A 14117-nucleotide genomic window follows, 5' to 3' on the forward strand; every position below is an offset into this window, starting at 1 on the left:
ACGCAAGGCCTGCAGCCCCGCACCCTCGCCACTACCAGGGGCTCCCACCAACAGACCCCTTTGTGTGCATGCCCCCGCCCCGGAGGCGCCTCAGCCAGTGGCGCTGAGAACCCTCATTGGCTCAGCCCGACGGCCACACCGATTGGCTCGCGGAGTCGCCGGCATGGGGGCCGCTTTCCCTCTCTCCTATTGGTCCGCTGAGATGCCTGTCAGAACGCCTCATGAGCTGATTGCTGGGCGGCACGGAGTCCCTGGAAGCAGTTCCGGGAAACCCCGCGTGCTGCCGGGATCGCGTCTCTGTCCATGAGGGGGGGAGGGGGTGGCGCGCGCGCCATTTCTAGTCGTTTTCAAAGCGCCTCGCGCTGATTCTCACGGGCCAGGCCGCCGGCCCCCCGCTCTGCCCTGGTGAGTCTCGCGCTGGCCCGTGGGGGGAGGGGCCTGGAGTCCCGGTCTGACCGGACTCGGCCGGGCCCAGGCTCGGTGCCCCTGTCTGCAGTTTGGGTCTTTGCTCCGAGGCCCGAGGGTGGGGGTGGGGATGGGCCGGGGGCGGCTTCTGCTCGGGCGGGCCGCGCAGCAGTGAGCCTGAGTCCTGCCGCGGCGCCTCCTCTCTGGCTCATCATTCTCAGCCCCTCCGTGCCCAGTCCCTCGGTCCGCTGTCCTCCGCGCGGCCTGTCGGTCTCGCGGTGCTTTTCCCGCCTCCGCCCGCCGCCGTCGGCGGCCCGGTCGGGCGAAGGGTTCCAAGCGCTCCCCTGACCCCGGCGCTTCCCTCTGGGCCTGCGATCAGGCCTGGCCGGCAACTCGCCGGGCCACGGGTGGGATGTGTTGATAACCGGGTCGCGCCCGAGGGGGTGGGGTGAGCCGAGGGCGGGGTGCAAATCCCAGGGTTACCTGAGCCCAGAGCAAACTTTTGTGGGAGTCGGAGCCCAGGGGCCGAGGTATGGGGGGTGCCTCCCACCCGATCCTCATCCTGCATGCTTGGAGCCGAGATTTGAAGGAAAAAATGACTACTTGAGGCTGTGACACTTGGTTTCGAGCGGCGCCTGAGCTAGGTAATTCGGAGAATGTCATAGGCGCTGCACATTGGAAAAGCTCTCTTTTTCTTACCGTAGCAACCATGTGGCCAGAATTTCAAGACGAAAGCCCAAGGGTTCTTGAAAGGTTCAATCCTTTCTTGTTACCTGTTTGAGATTTTTTTTTCCCCTCCTGCCCTTCAGAGGCAGAATGCATGTGTCAGGAATCAGTCGTAGTGATTAAGGGCTTGGCACTACCGAGCTTTGAGATAACGGTTAGCTTTCGTTGGTTCTTTTAAAGCCCTTAACATTTTGCTTTAGAGATGCTCGACCAAAGTCAGGGAGGAGCTAGTACTGACTTCCCAAGTCTCCCAGTGGCCCTTAACAGTCTTACTTAAATGGCTTTATTTTGTAATTTTCTTTCTTTTTTTTTTTTTTTTTTTGCCAAAAAAAAAAAAAAGTTCAGGTCAAAGTTCAGTTACGTTAGTATATTTGCTGCATCCAGAAATATGGTTTGGCTGTGTAGCATTGTGTTGAATTGACATGAGTTTTAAATGGTTTCATAACATAAAAGTCTTTTAAAGGAGCACTTTGTATTCGGCTTGAAGAGGTTTTTTTGTTTGTTTTTTTTCCCTAGTTCTGAAGATTTTATTTTCTGGAATCTATTTTATCTTTTTTTGATTAAAGTTGACAAAATGGAAATTTTTAAACAATTTTAATAGGAATGATAATCATAAATCTGTCTTGTGCTTAATACATAACTTGTCATTTTGCTTCACGCATACTTTTAAGAAAACACTTCACCTTAACAGATGTTCATTGAACTTCTTTAATTTGCCTCTCCTGTAACATAGTATTCACAGGTGCAGTGCTGTAAGGTCTTGTGGTAGAACTTTTAAGTTGTGGTGATCTTACTTTGGGGTTGGGAGGGAATGGGAAAACACAACTATATGTTCACAAAAAGATTGGGGATTTTAGAATGCTGCTTTATAGGACTAAGTTGTATTAATCAGTAAATATACTCATAGTTTCTTGTGCCAGTTTTGGATGTTTCCATTTTTTGCTAGCTCATAAGAATCTGAACTTGCTTTGAGATACGTTTGTCCATTCAGACTTTTAACTACAGTCGGCGCCTCTATAGACATTAGAGGGCTAGGGAGAGTTTTGTGATGATGGGAAGTCATGCTGTTTAGGTCATTTTCAGAGTAACACTTCACATTTTCCTTTCTGCTGTTGCCTCCCCATCCCTTGTCTTTCTCCTCTCATTAACGTTAACTAAGTATCAGTGGATGTTCAGATGAAGAGTTGTTTTATGTCAGGAAACAGCACCTGCTGCGTTTGCATAGTGTTTGATGAGTAATCTGGAATTGGTTATTTTAGGCTTTAGTGCTTTTAGGTGACTTGTATTTTCTTCTTAGCTGACTATCTTGAGTTTAAGAAGAGTAGGCATTTTCTCGAGATCCACCTTCATCATGCCTTTATTTCAGTATGTGCCACAATATCTGTATTGTGCCACCAGTTAATCGTCATCACATTATAATTTTTACCACAGACACACACTTAAATTCCCTGACTTTGAGGTAGTATAGACTGGCCTTGTATGCTTTTGTGATTTACACTCTCTTCAGGGAATTGGTCCATTTCAGCATTATATACATGCTGAACATACAAAATGATTTTGGTAGGTTAATATGAGAAATACATCAAGCTCATGCCAATTAGATAGTGTTTATGAAGTTTTTGGATGTTTTCCATTCTTCAGTATTTTTGCAACTTCACTGACAAGAAAAGTTCAGTTAATACTCCTGATTTTTTTTTTAAAGCAAGAAGCAACCTTGACTTATTTTTATGTGAACTTTAAACAATGGCTTAGCTTTTAAAGTTGGTCATTTTTTCTTTTAAATCTATGAATGGGAATAGCAAATTAATCATAGAACAAAATTAATGTGAAAGTTGTGTTTTTTAAGTGAAGTGGAGAGAGAACCCAAGCCACCAGCTTGTTGAACTGGATACAACATGGATTTATTTCATACCTGTGTTGTTTCTGAAGCAGAGCTAGGAAGAGTGGAAAGTTCTTAAACCTTGACTAAGTGATGTATGGGTGTTCGTTCTGTTTTAAACCAAACTTTAGAAATCTGTAAGCTGAGGGGCTTTTAGGGTTTTGTGGTGGTTTGTTGATCTGCTCCCCAGAACACAATGGCTGCTTTTGTTAATCAACAATTGTACCTTCAGTAAATTCAAGTCCTTTTAACCCTGAGTACATGAAGTTGCTTAAGGATCTAATACTTCCATGTACATTTTATATAGTTTCACAAGATTATTGTGGAAAATTTAGGTTAGATGCTCACAAAAGGCATAAAATATTCTGGATAGTTGTTATTAGCAGCATGTGTACAAATTAGTTCAGATAAATCATGCATTGTCCTACAAACTAGTTATTTCTGGCTTAATGTAATATAGCTCCTGAATTTTTTCCAGCAGCATAATAAAATGGCTAATCAGGTGAATGGTAATGCGGTACAGTTAAAAGAAGAGGAAGAACCCATGGATACTTCCAGTGTAACTCACACAGAACACTACAAGACACTGATAGAGGCAGGCCTCCCACAGAAGGTGGCAGAAAGACTTGATGAAATATTTCAGACAGGTATAATATGCATTTCTTGTTTCTGACTGGTTATGAAAGTGAGGGCAAACCACGTTGAATTTTATAGATTTCTAAGGTTAAATAATGCTTACTGTTCCTGATCTGTGTAGAGCTGAATATACTTTCCCTTCATTGAGGGCATATTGGGTTTGACTTGATATTCCTTTTTCATTATTTTGAAGCCTTCTTAGTGTTGAATATGCAGTCTTAGTTGTTTTAGAACAGAACATCAATTTGTCTTTGATTTACTACCAATGAAAACGTATGTTTCAGCATACCAAATTTTGCATTTTCCCTTAACCTAAATCAGTCATCATTTTGCTTTTTACTTTTCTACTTTTAGCTTTTTAAAAGTGAGTGTTAATTCAGCTTAGGTCTGATTAGGTGGATAATTAGAGGAATAGTTAGATTGTATTTTCTGAAACAATAACAATATGTCAGACTCCTTGAGAGTTTGTGGCCTGTCTAGTTTCTAATAGACAGCAATACACATCTCTCTGTAATTTGGAAGTGTTTGGTTTGTAATAGCTGTTTTTTGTTTTTGCTTTTTTTTTTCCCCCTTAATGTGTAAGTCCCATGGTTAAGTGCTTAAGCAAATTTGAACATCTTAATATGGTTGGTTGTAAGTGGTTTGAATTTAAAGAGGGAGAGAAATATTTACCCTTAGGGAATGGTGTTCGTAAATAAATGTGTCCTCCTTTGGGGCCATAGATGGAAACTTTCTTCCTCTGTGTTTGTGTGCCTATCCAGATCAGGAGAGAGAATTGAACCGTTTCTCTTAGAAATATTTAAGTACAGTAGACAAATAGCTGTGCTTTTTTTCCCCTCTTAAAATATTTTAAATCTCACAACTGAGATTTAGTTTTATATACTAAAATGGCTTATAAAAATGACTTCTGGGTGATGGTCCCATTTGAAAACCAGTTCTCAGGAAATTTCTGTGACATTCTGTCTGCCCTAGAGAACTGGCAGTGATCTGTTTAGAGATGCTCCCTGTATAGTGTTTTGTTACTGCTAAGAGGCTGATGGTTTGGGTGTAGGGTTGGATCGACAGGATGGATTGATGATTGTCCTGAGTTGTGGCTTTGGGTGGTGGTATGAAATACTCAAGTAAGGAAACTCCAGTCACTTAGCCATGTTCATTTTGAGCTTTTAAAACATGACATGGCAACTTTTTTAAAACAACTTTGCAAGTGGCATTACATTTATTTTCAATTTATTTACTGTATGAAATAAAGTTCCTTTTGGCTTACCAAAATAGAATCACTTTTGGTGTTAGCTCATATGGACTTGGGGAGGGGACTGTTAATCTGTCAAATATTTATATTTTACATTGGTCCAATTCTGAAAAGGTGCCTTATATGTTAAGTTATTTTAAACATAGATATTCTGTGTGTAGTTAAGTAGACTACATATGTAGAATGCAGCACATATATTCTGCACACTTATTTTAAAAATCTGTAACATTTTTACTGACATTTGAAAGAGATTGTCATTATTGACAGTGTTGTGAATGCCACAGCATCTTTTAAGTCTCAGCTTGTTACTTCAGAAGAGAAAAAGACCGACTTAAAATCTGAAATTCAGAGTTGATTTAGTAAGCTGCATTTGCATTTATAGAATAATTTAATTTAATAAAATTATGCCTTTCCACATTCTGACTGCAGCAAAGTAGATGCTTGGATAAGCACATTTTAATTTATTTTGGGTGCTAAGGAGGGAAAACCTTTGACACTTTCTAGAGTGGAAAGAATTAAGTAAAATTGCTTCTTATATTTTCTTCTACCTCTTCTATAGTAAACAATTGCAGCAACCTGTAATTTGAATGATTATCCTTAGGAAATACAGTGTATTTCTTGCCATTCTAATATAAACCAGAATTTCTTAAATGAATGGTGCATCTGTAGTACAGTGTGTACATCAGACTTTCAGAACTTAACTCCTGTTTGAGAGTTGGAAACATTTTGGGATCTTAAGTTTTTTTTTTTTTAAGTTAAAATTCATGTTTATAGTTGTTGACATTTTATCTTTAATCTTTGTGTTTGTGCTTGCTGTATCTTATTTGTATAACTATGTAATGCATATAGATAAATAAAAATGTAGTTTGTCAGAGATGGTATTGAATGTAACAATTCTTGCTAGGACAGTTTAGCCTCCCCTTTTTTATTGCAATAATGTTAACCCTTTTCAATTTGATTTTTAGGGTTGGTAGCTTATGTCGATCTTGATGAAAGAGCAATTGATGCTCTCAGGGAATTTAATGAAGAAGGAGCCCTGTCTGTTCTACAGCAGTTCAAGGAGAGTGACTTATCTCATGTTCAGGTAAGGTCAGTGCTAGCAATTCCTCTGAGCAGTTAATGCTTGCAGCTGTTGCACTGTGAGGGCACTCTTTTCCCTGTGGGGAAGTGGTCTTTTTTGCTTATGACTCTCCTTTGAAAAACTGAAGGGGAAAAGATCTGTGTCAAAGAATTTCAGAAGCATAAGCACAAACTGAAAGTCTTCCCCTACCTTTTTATACAGTAAGTTTCTTCAAAAACTTAAAGCCATAGTTTGATTATTGTTAACTGTTAAAGTTTTATATGTTTGAATTGCTTGCATTAAAAGTATTTTTGGGCTCGGGCAGTAGTGGCACATGCCTTTAATCCTAGCACTCAGGAGGCAGAGGCAGGTGGATCTCTTGAGTTCAAGGCCAGCCTAGTTTACAAAGTTACACAGAGAAACCCTGTCTCAAAAAACCAAAAAAGAAAAGAAAAATATTTTTTGGGTTATTTGATCTATTTTTGCGTGAGAAATACTTTTAGACATACTGGAAAAACAGTCCAGCTTCAAAATTAAATATTAACAAATGGAAGGCCTTTTTTTTTTTTTTTGCCGCCGTCCCCCCCCCCCCCCCCCAGTTTGGAAGGTAAGCACCCTCAGGCACTGTGTGCTCCAGCCTCTGGCCCATAGTGACTTCTCATCAAAGAATGTGTTGAATGAATGGAATAAATATTAAATTTGATTGTGTATTTGACCCTTCAAAGATTCCTGGTAATTCTCCCTTTTGAATTGCTTGCATGTTTTAGAACAAAAGTGCATTTTTATGTGGAGTTATGAAGACCTACAGGCAGAGAGAGAAACAGGGCAGCAAGGTGCAGGAGTCCACGAAAGGGCCTGATGAGGCGAAGATCAAGGTAAACATGACTGGTGGTTGAAGTATAGATGAGAAATTCTAAAAGACTTCCTTTTCTAACAGGGGCATGTTTGTTATTTTCTTTATAAGCACTGTTTATATTTTTGTTTATTTGCAACATTATGCAGCTCAAGCTGGCATGAGACTCACTGTGTATCCCAGGCTGGTCCCAAATTCGTAGTGTTCCTGCTCAGAGTGCTGAAGTGGAATGCCTGAGCTTTCTTTCCTTGGGAAAGAGCTGTTGTAGTCTGACTTTCTTCCTTTTGAATTTTCCTTGACCACAGATTATTTGTAAAACGGTAATGGTTGTGCTTACCTCCTGGAGTTGTGAAGATTAAGTGAATTCATATGTAAAGTATCCACCCTCTCCAGTCATTATTATTACTTAGATAAACTGCTTTGAAAGGCTAATAGATAGGCTTTTCCTGAAAGACCTAGTTAAATGGGTGTTGTTGATGCTGCAGAGATTACTCCCAACCCCAGCCCTAGGGGTCTGACCCAGGGCCTCACACATGCTAAGCAAGTGCTCTATTCTGGGCTGGACTCCCAGATTTAATTTGAATAGTATTTAATGTTGAAGTTGTTTGTTCAGGTGGCTTATGTTTGTTAGGCATAACTAACTTTGTAAAGTGCCATTATACTTTTTTCCTTGCCATTTGTAAAATGACCTAGTCCCATTCTTTAAAAAATTCGAAACTACTATATAAAAATTCTTTTTGGCTGACCAGCCCAGATGGGGGAGAAAGACCCCTTCAAAGACCCTTAAAATACCCAGCCCTTAAAGACTTTGGCTTCCTGAGTACCCCGCTCTGTTCGCAGAGGGTCTTTCTGTGTGTCCCCCACCAGTTGATCTAAAGTGTATGTACGTGAGTGCGTTTGTGTTTATTTCCTCATCCCTAATGAAAGCCTTTCTTTACTGACTCCAATTCTGGTTTGAGGCAATAGTTTAGTTTAAAAATTTACATTCACCGAATAGCTGAGTAGCTGGCTATTTTATTTGCCGTTAGTAATGAATATATTAAAGAAATAATTTTTGTGTATATTTTTTGTCTTAGTTAAGAGTATCTATTGTGATAAAATACTGACTAAAAGCAATATGAGAAAGAAAGGGTTTATTTCATCGTACACTTCCCTGTCACAGTCCATCAGTGAGGAAAGTCAGAGCAGGAACTCAAGGCAGGAACTTGGAGGCAAGAACTGACACAGAGACTGTAGAAGAACCCTCCTTATTGGCTTGTTTCCCATAGTTTGCCCAGTTTGTTTTCTTACACACCCTAGAGCACCTGCCCAGGAGGCTGAACCCTCTTGTAACAATCATTAATCAAGAAGATAGCCCATAGACTTGCCAGGCAGTTTTATGGAGGCATTTTTATCAATAAAGAGTCCTTTCCAGATAAGCCTAGGTTGTTTGACCAAAACAAAAACAAACAACAAAAACACCCCAACCAGTATAATTGCTAATTTGTATATTATTTATATAATATGTATATTTGGTTGTATTTGATATTACATATATATTTGAATCAAAGGTAGGAAAATGGAAGGCCCAAGACATCCATCCCTGTGGAATCTCAGGGTTAACTAAACCTGATTCACACAAATCTGGTGTTGCTCTGTATGATTAAAAACCCAACATACAAAGCCTTTTCTCTTTCTTGATTGTATATTTTGTTTGCCACCAAAAGATGTTCTATAGTCCTTTCATGTGATACTATCTATAGTGCAAGCCCTTTGAGGGCCAGGGTATCTTTTCTGTGACTTCTCTTAAGTTAATGAGGTAGGAGGATAATCAAGACATGATAAGGTTTCTTTTGAAATCTGAGTTTATTTGGTAGTTGCCAAATTAGTTAATACTGTGAGATTGTCCAGTTTTTCTGGAACTTGTGTTATAGTAAGACTATGCAACAAACAAATGAAATGAGTTACAGACAGTTATGAGCCACCATGTGTATGCTGGGAATCAAACTTAGGTCTTCTGTAAGAACAATTGCTCTTTATTTCAAAGTGATCTCTCCCTCTTTTAGATTATTTTTTAAGATTTATTTATGCCTGAAACAGCACCAGATCTCATTACAGATGGTTGTGAGCCAACATGTGGTTGCTGGGAATTGAATTCAGGACCTTTCGAAGAGCAACCAGTGCTTTTAACCACTGAGCCATCTCTCCAGCCTGATTTTTACTGTTATTTTTAATTATATATATGTGTGTGTGTGTGTGTCTGAGTGTAAGTTTGTGCACATGACTACAGTGCCCATGGAGGCTAGGAGAGGATATTGGACCCCTGGACCTGGAGTTACAGTTAGTTAATTATGAGATATTTCACAAGGTTGCTAGGAACTAAATAAACTATGGTCCTCTGCAAGACCAATACAGTAGACTCTTATAATTGCTAAGCAATTTTCTAGCCCCTCATCTTCCTTCCCTTCCTTCCTTTCTCTGTTTTTCTTTGAAACCTGTCTTCTCTGTATAGCTCTGGCTGTCCTGGAACTCACTCTGTAGACCAGGTTGGCCTCAAACTCACAGAGATCCACCTGCTTCCTGAGTGCTGGGATTAAAGATATTCGCCACCACAGCCAGGCCCCATACCAGGTTTTTATATGATACTGGGGCTAGAACCCAGGGCCTCAGGCTAGCTAAACAAATACCTTTATCACCTGACCTATATTTCCAGCTGCTCCCCTTTAGCTATAAAATACAGTTCATAAAATGTTATAGTAGCCAGGCAGTGATGGTGCACGCCTTTAATCCCAGCACTCTGGAGGCTGAGGCAGGAGGATCTCTGTGAGTTCCAGGCCAGCCTCATCTACAGAGCAAGTTCCAGGATAGTCAAGGAAGGCTACACTGAGAAACCCTGTGTTGAAAAACAAAACAAAACAAAACAAAAACCCAAACAAACAAGAAACAAAAAAAATTCATAGTAACTTTTAGAGAAGATTAATATACTGATATGTATATGTTTATATTTTCAAGTATAACAGATGTGTAATTATGTTTAGGCTTTGCTTGAGAGAACTGGTTATACTCTGGATGTAACCACAGGACAGAGGAAGTATGGTGGTCCTCCACCAGACAGTGTGTATTCGGGTGTGCAACCTGGAATTGGAACAGAGGTGAGTGTTCTTATCCCTTTGCCAAAAATCTTTCCAATCTATTAACTGTATTATCTAGTGTATGATGTGGGTAAAGCACTTGGTTTCTTTCTAAGTGGCTAGTGTTCTATTGGTGATATCTATGGGCATTTTTTGTCATTATTAGTAAGGAAACCTTGGTGTAGCAATCTTAATACTCTGTTTGTTTGTTTTGTCTTGTCTTTTGAGACAGGGTTTCTCTGTGTAATAGCCCTGGCTGTACTGGAACTTACTTTGTAGATCAGGCTGGCCTCGAACTAACAGATATGCCTGCCTCTGCAGCCACTTGCTGGGATTAAAAGCATGTACCATTAAGTTCAGCTTGATACTTCTTAAATCACAGAAATACAGATAAAGAGTCTTGGAGCTTACTGCTAAAGGGAGAAGCAGTTTTGGCCCCCTCCCTCCCCCCCCTTTTTTTTTTTTTTTTTTTGTGGTGCTAGGAATTTCAGTTTGAGCCTCATGCTTTTATTTGAAATGGTATCTAAGTATGTAGCCCAGACTGTCTTGAACTTGCAAGCCTCCCTTGGGAGTTGGGTTTATGGACATGTGCCAGTGTACTCAGCTCATGTTTATTTTATTTTAAGACAAAGTCTTACATGTAACCCTTCATGGCTAAAGTGCTCCATGTAGACCAGGTTTGCCTTGAATAGTAGGCAATTATGTGTACCTTCTACATGTATGTAGAGTGTGTAGTGCTGGGGTTAGATCTTGTCTGGCTCCATTTTTGTTTTGTAATGTCAGTGCTTGTCATTACTCTTTGCTTTCTCTCAACACATAAAATGCACTTAATAGTTAATGAGAACCATTGTAAATGGGAGGGAATTCTACAAGGGAAGGTGCAGCTGTAACATCAGAGAAAAGAGGTGAGCATATTGGTTCACACATCAATAAAGAAATGACTTTTAGGCTTTTGTAAAAGTTTCTCTCTTGTTCATACTGCTTGAGTGCTACAGTGACAAGTTTACTACACATTAGGTTTATGCAATGCTGAGGATAAACCCAGGGTTCTTGTGTGCTAGGCAAGCACCCTACTCATTGGGTTCCCCCCATATTTCACCCCCCATGTACTTGTTTTTATTGTAGCATTCTCCGATCTTTTAAATGGAGAAACTAGGTGGCAGACAAAAAGTAACCTGTTACAGCAGGGACTTTTTCTGATTTGATGTCTTCAATGTCTATATTTAGTACTTAGCATAGTGTCAGGAACATAGTGCACAGTATTTGATGAAAGATATTTATTTATTTAATTGTGAGATAATCTCATCGGGTTGTTGCGGGTGTGATGTACGATATGTGCCCTCTGAGGCATTTTGCGGATCTCATAGTTCAGGCTGGACTTGAAGTTGTTGTTTAGCCTCTTAGGTACTGGCATTACAGGCATGTGCTACCTTCCCTTGTTTGTAGGAGTCTCTTAAATAAACTACATGATGGAGGTGGGGATAATAAGGGTAACTTCTTAGATAGTCACAGTGTCTGCTCATTATTTGGGGAGTATTACCATTGTTAGACATTAGAGTTAAGTGTTTAGGTTGCCTATTAGAGTTACAAGAAATTAAAATTTTACTTAGATTCCCGTTTGAACAGTTTTAAGGAAACAGTGATGCCTTTAGACTGCTATAAAGTGTATGTTCTTAAAAGCTAAAGCTTACTTTTCAGATGACCAAAAGCAAAGATTATAATTGTTTTGTTTGTAAATGGATAAGCAATGATGACTGTATGTAGTTAAGCATTACTTTAAAGAAAAGAGTGTGTGGAGATTAGAGGACAACTTTGTGCAGTTGGTTCCTTCTTTCAACCTTTTTGAAGGTTTGAGGATCAGACTTAGGTGGCCAGACTTGTGTGGAAAGTACCTCTACTTGTTCAGCCGTCTCTCTGCCACAGTATCACTGTGAAGATCTGTGTTTTCTTTGCATAGTATGGTCATTGCTTTTGTTCTTTCACCTTCATTATCATGTTATAATAGTTACATTTTGTTTCTTAATGTTTAATATTAAAAGGGATTCCAAGCATTTTTGGGTTTAGAAACACTAGGACCATCTACATATTATTTGTTTGTGACTGGTTTAATATCATATAATGTGGGCCTGTTGTAAGACAGTTAAGGTTCTTATTGCCATGCCTGATGACCTTAGTTGAATCCCTAGAACACATGATGGAAGGAGAGAACCAACTCCTGCAAGTTGTCTTCTGACATTAACATGCGTGCCATGGTATGTGCTCTCATCCCTAATATAAATGTAATAAAAGATAAAATTATGTGATTATCAATAGGGTTGGAATTGGGACTCGGAGCCATCTAGAGTCTTTGCAGAAAAACATGTATCAGCAGTGATATTATGGTCTTATTTCTCTCTTCACCTCTCATTAACAGCTTCTTCTATCCTTTCCCCCTTTTTTTGTGGGGTGGTGGTGGTGGTGGTGGTCTTGGGACATTTTCTATGTCTTGGAACTCCCTTTGTAGACCGGGTTGGCATTGATCCATCTACCTGTCTCTGCCTCCTAAGTGCTGGGATTAAAGGTCTGATACACCACTGCCTGTCTTGTTTATATACTTTTAAAGCAATGTAGAAGAAATGTGGTTCAGTTGGGCCTGGTGGCTTAAGCCTGTAATCCAAGCTACTTGGGAAGTAGAGACAGAAGAGTTCAAGTTCAAGGCCTGTTTGTGCATTTAGAAAAACATATCTCAAAGGGAAAAGGAGGTTCAGGCTGGGATTGGTGTGCTTGATGAGGTGTGGCTTAGATTTGTAATTCCAGCTCTTGGAGCAGGTGGTTTACTGCGGGTCTTTAAGCCAGCCTGGGCTATATAGATCCTGCTTCAAATAACAAATAGAGGGAGGGAGGGATAATAGAGATAATAGTCAATGGTAGAGTCCTAATATGTTCAAGGCATTAGGTTCTGTCTTAACACCACAGAGAGAGTGGGAGAGAGAGACATTGTGGTTATTTTTATTTCTTTTGAACTCATTATTTTTTTCCTACTAGTTTTAGTATTGTTCTTTTACTTGTTTGTTTGAGTCAAGGATCTCATGTACCTCAAGCTGTTCACATTGTTGTGTGGCTGAAACTGCACCTGCATTTGTGGCTTAGAGTTCTTAGCATTAGAATTTTTTTTTTTCTTATAAACACACACACAAAATGACTAGATTAAAAATGTAATTAACTGCTCTGTATTTTCCTCATTCTTAAGGTATCCTGAAATACCTCCAAGAGGACAGCACAGTTTAAAAGCAATCCTCAGTGCTATACCATTCAGTGGCAATGTTGAGGACAGAGGTTCATGTTAGGTGCTTCCTCAGTTGCTTACCATCATATATTTTAACAAAAGATTGATTTATTTAATGTAAATATTAGAGTGCTCACATATATGTAGAGTCATCCCCAGAAACTGGAGGTGCAAGGTGTTGTGAGCTTCTGTTGGTGCTAGGAATTAATATTAGGTTCTTTGCAAGGACACCAAGTGCTTGTAATTGTTGAACCATCTGTCCAGCTCCTATGTGGTGGTGAGGCGCATGGATATCATGGTTTGCATTTCATAGTGTGTATGTGGAATCAGAGGACATCTCTGTGCAGTTGGTTCCTATCTTTTTTTACCCCCCCCCCCCAAGACAGGGTTTCTCTGTATTGCTTTGGAGCTTGTCCTGGAATTAGCTCTGTAGACCAGGCTGGACTCACAGAGATCAGTCTGCCTCTGCTTCTGGAGTACTGACACTAAAGGCATGTGCCACCAACACCTGGCTGGTTCTTTCCTATCTTTATGTAGATTCCAGAGATTGAACTCAGTTTGTTGGGCTGAATCATCTCACTGGCTTTCCACTTTTTACAATTTTGTTTTTTTAGTACATTGGTGTTCTTCCTGTATATGTGTGTCGGATCCCCTAGAATTACTGCTGTGAGCTGCCATGTGAATCCTGGGAATTGAACCTGGGTCCTTTAGAAGAACAGCCAGTGTTCTTAACAGCTGAGCCATCTCTCTCATCCTGTTCACTACATATTTGAGACTCTCAGTGGGTAAAGTGTTTGAGCTCTGAGTTTTAATCCCCAGCATCACTGTAATGACTGGACTTGGTGGCACATGTCCATACCTCAATAGATGGTTGGGGATTAGGCCTCTGTAGACCGGAGTGGCCTTGAACTCAGAGAGATTCATCTGCCTCTTC

At 40.2% G+C, this 14117-nt stretch overlaps 1 protein-coding gene across 3 annotated transcripts in view; it reads left to right on the plus strand.

Annotated features, from left to right (window-relative positions):
- The first annotated feature begins 247 nt into the window (after positions 1-247).
- Hnrnpr (heterogeneous nuclear ribonucleoprotein R) overlaps positions 248-14117 on the plus strand; it is a 32829-nt gene continuing 18959 nt past the window's right edge. Inside the window, exons 1-5 of one of the 3 annotated variants that reach the window (XM_051173589.1) lie at positions 248-405; positions 3492-3657; positions 5861-5979; positions 6723-6830; positions 9826-9939. In XM_051173589.1, coding sequence (XP_051029546.1) covers positions 3501-3657; positions 5861-5979; positions 6723-6830; positions 9826-9939 — 498 coding nt within the window. In that variant the 5' untranslated portion in view covers positions 248-405; positions 3492-3500. Of the gene's footprint in view, positions 406-3488; positions 3658-5860; positions 5980-6722; positions 6831-9825; positions 9940-14117 lie in introns of all 3 variants that reach the window. The other 2 variants (XM_051173588.1, XM_051173591.1) reach the window with 2 other exon arrangements.

The sequence above is a fragment of the Phodopus roborovskii genome, unplaced genomic scaffold (genome assembly GCF_943737965.1).
Source record: "Phodopus roborovskii unplaced genomic scaffold, PHOROB, whole genome shotgun sequence".
In the NCBI taxonomy this organism is placed as follows: Eukaryota; Metazoa; Chordata; class Mammalia; order Rodentia; family Cricetidae; genus Phodopus; species Phodopus roborovskii.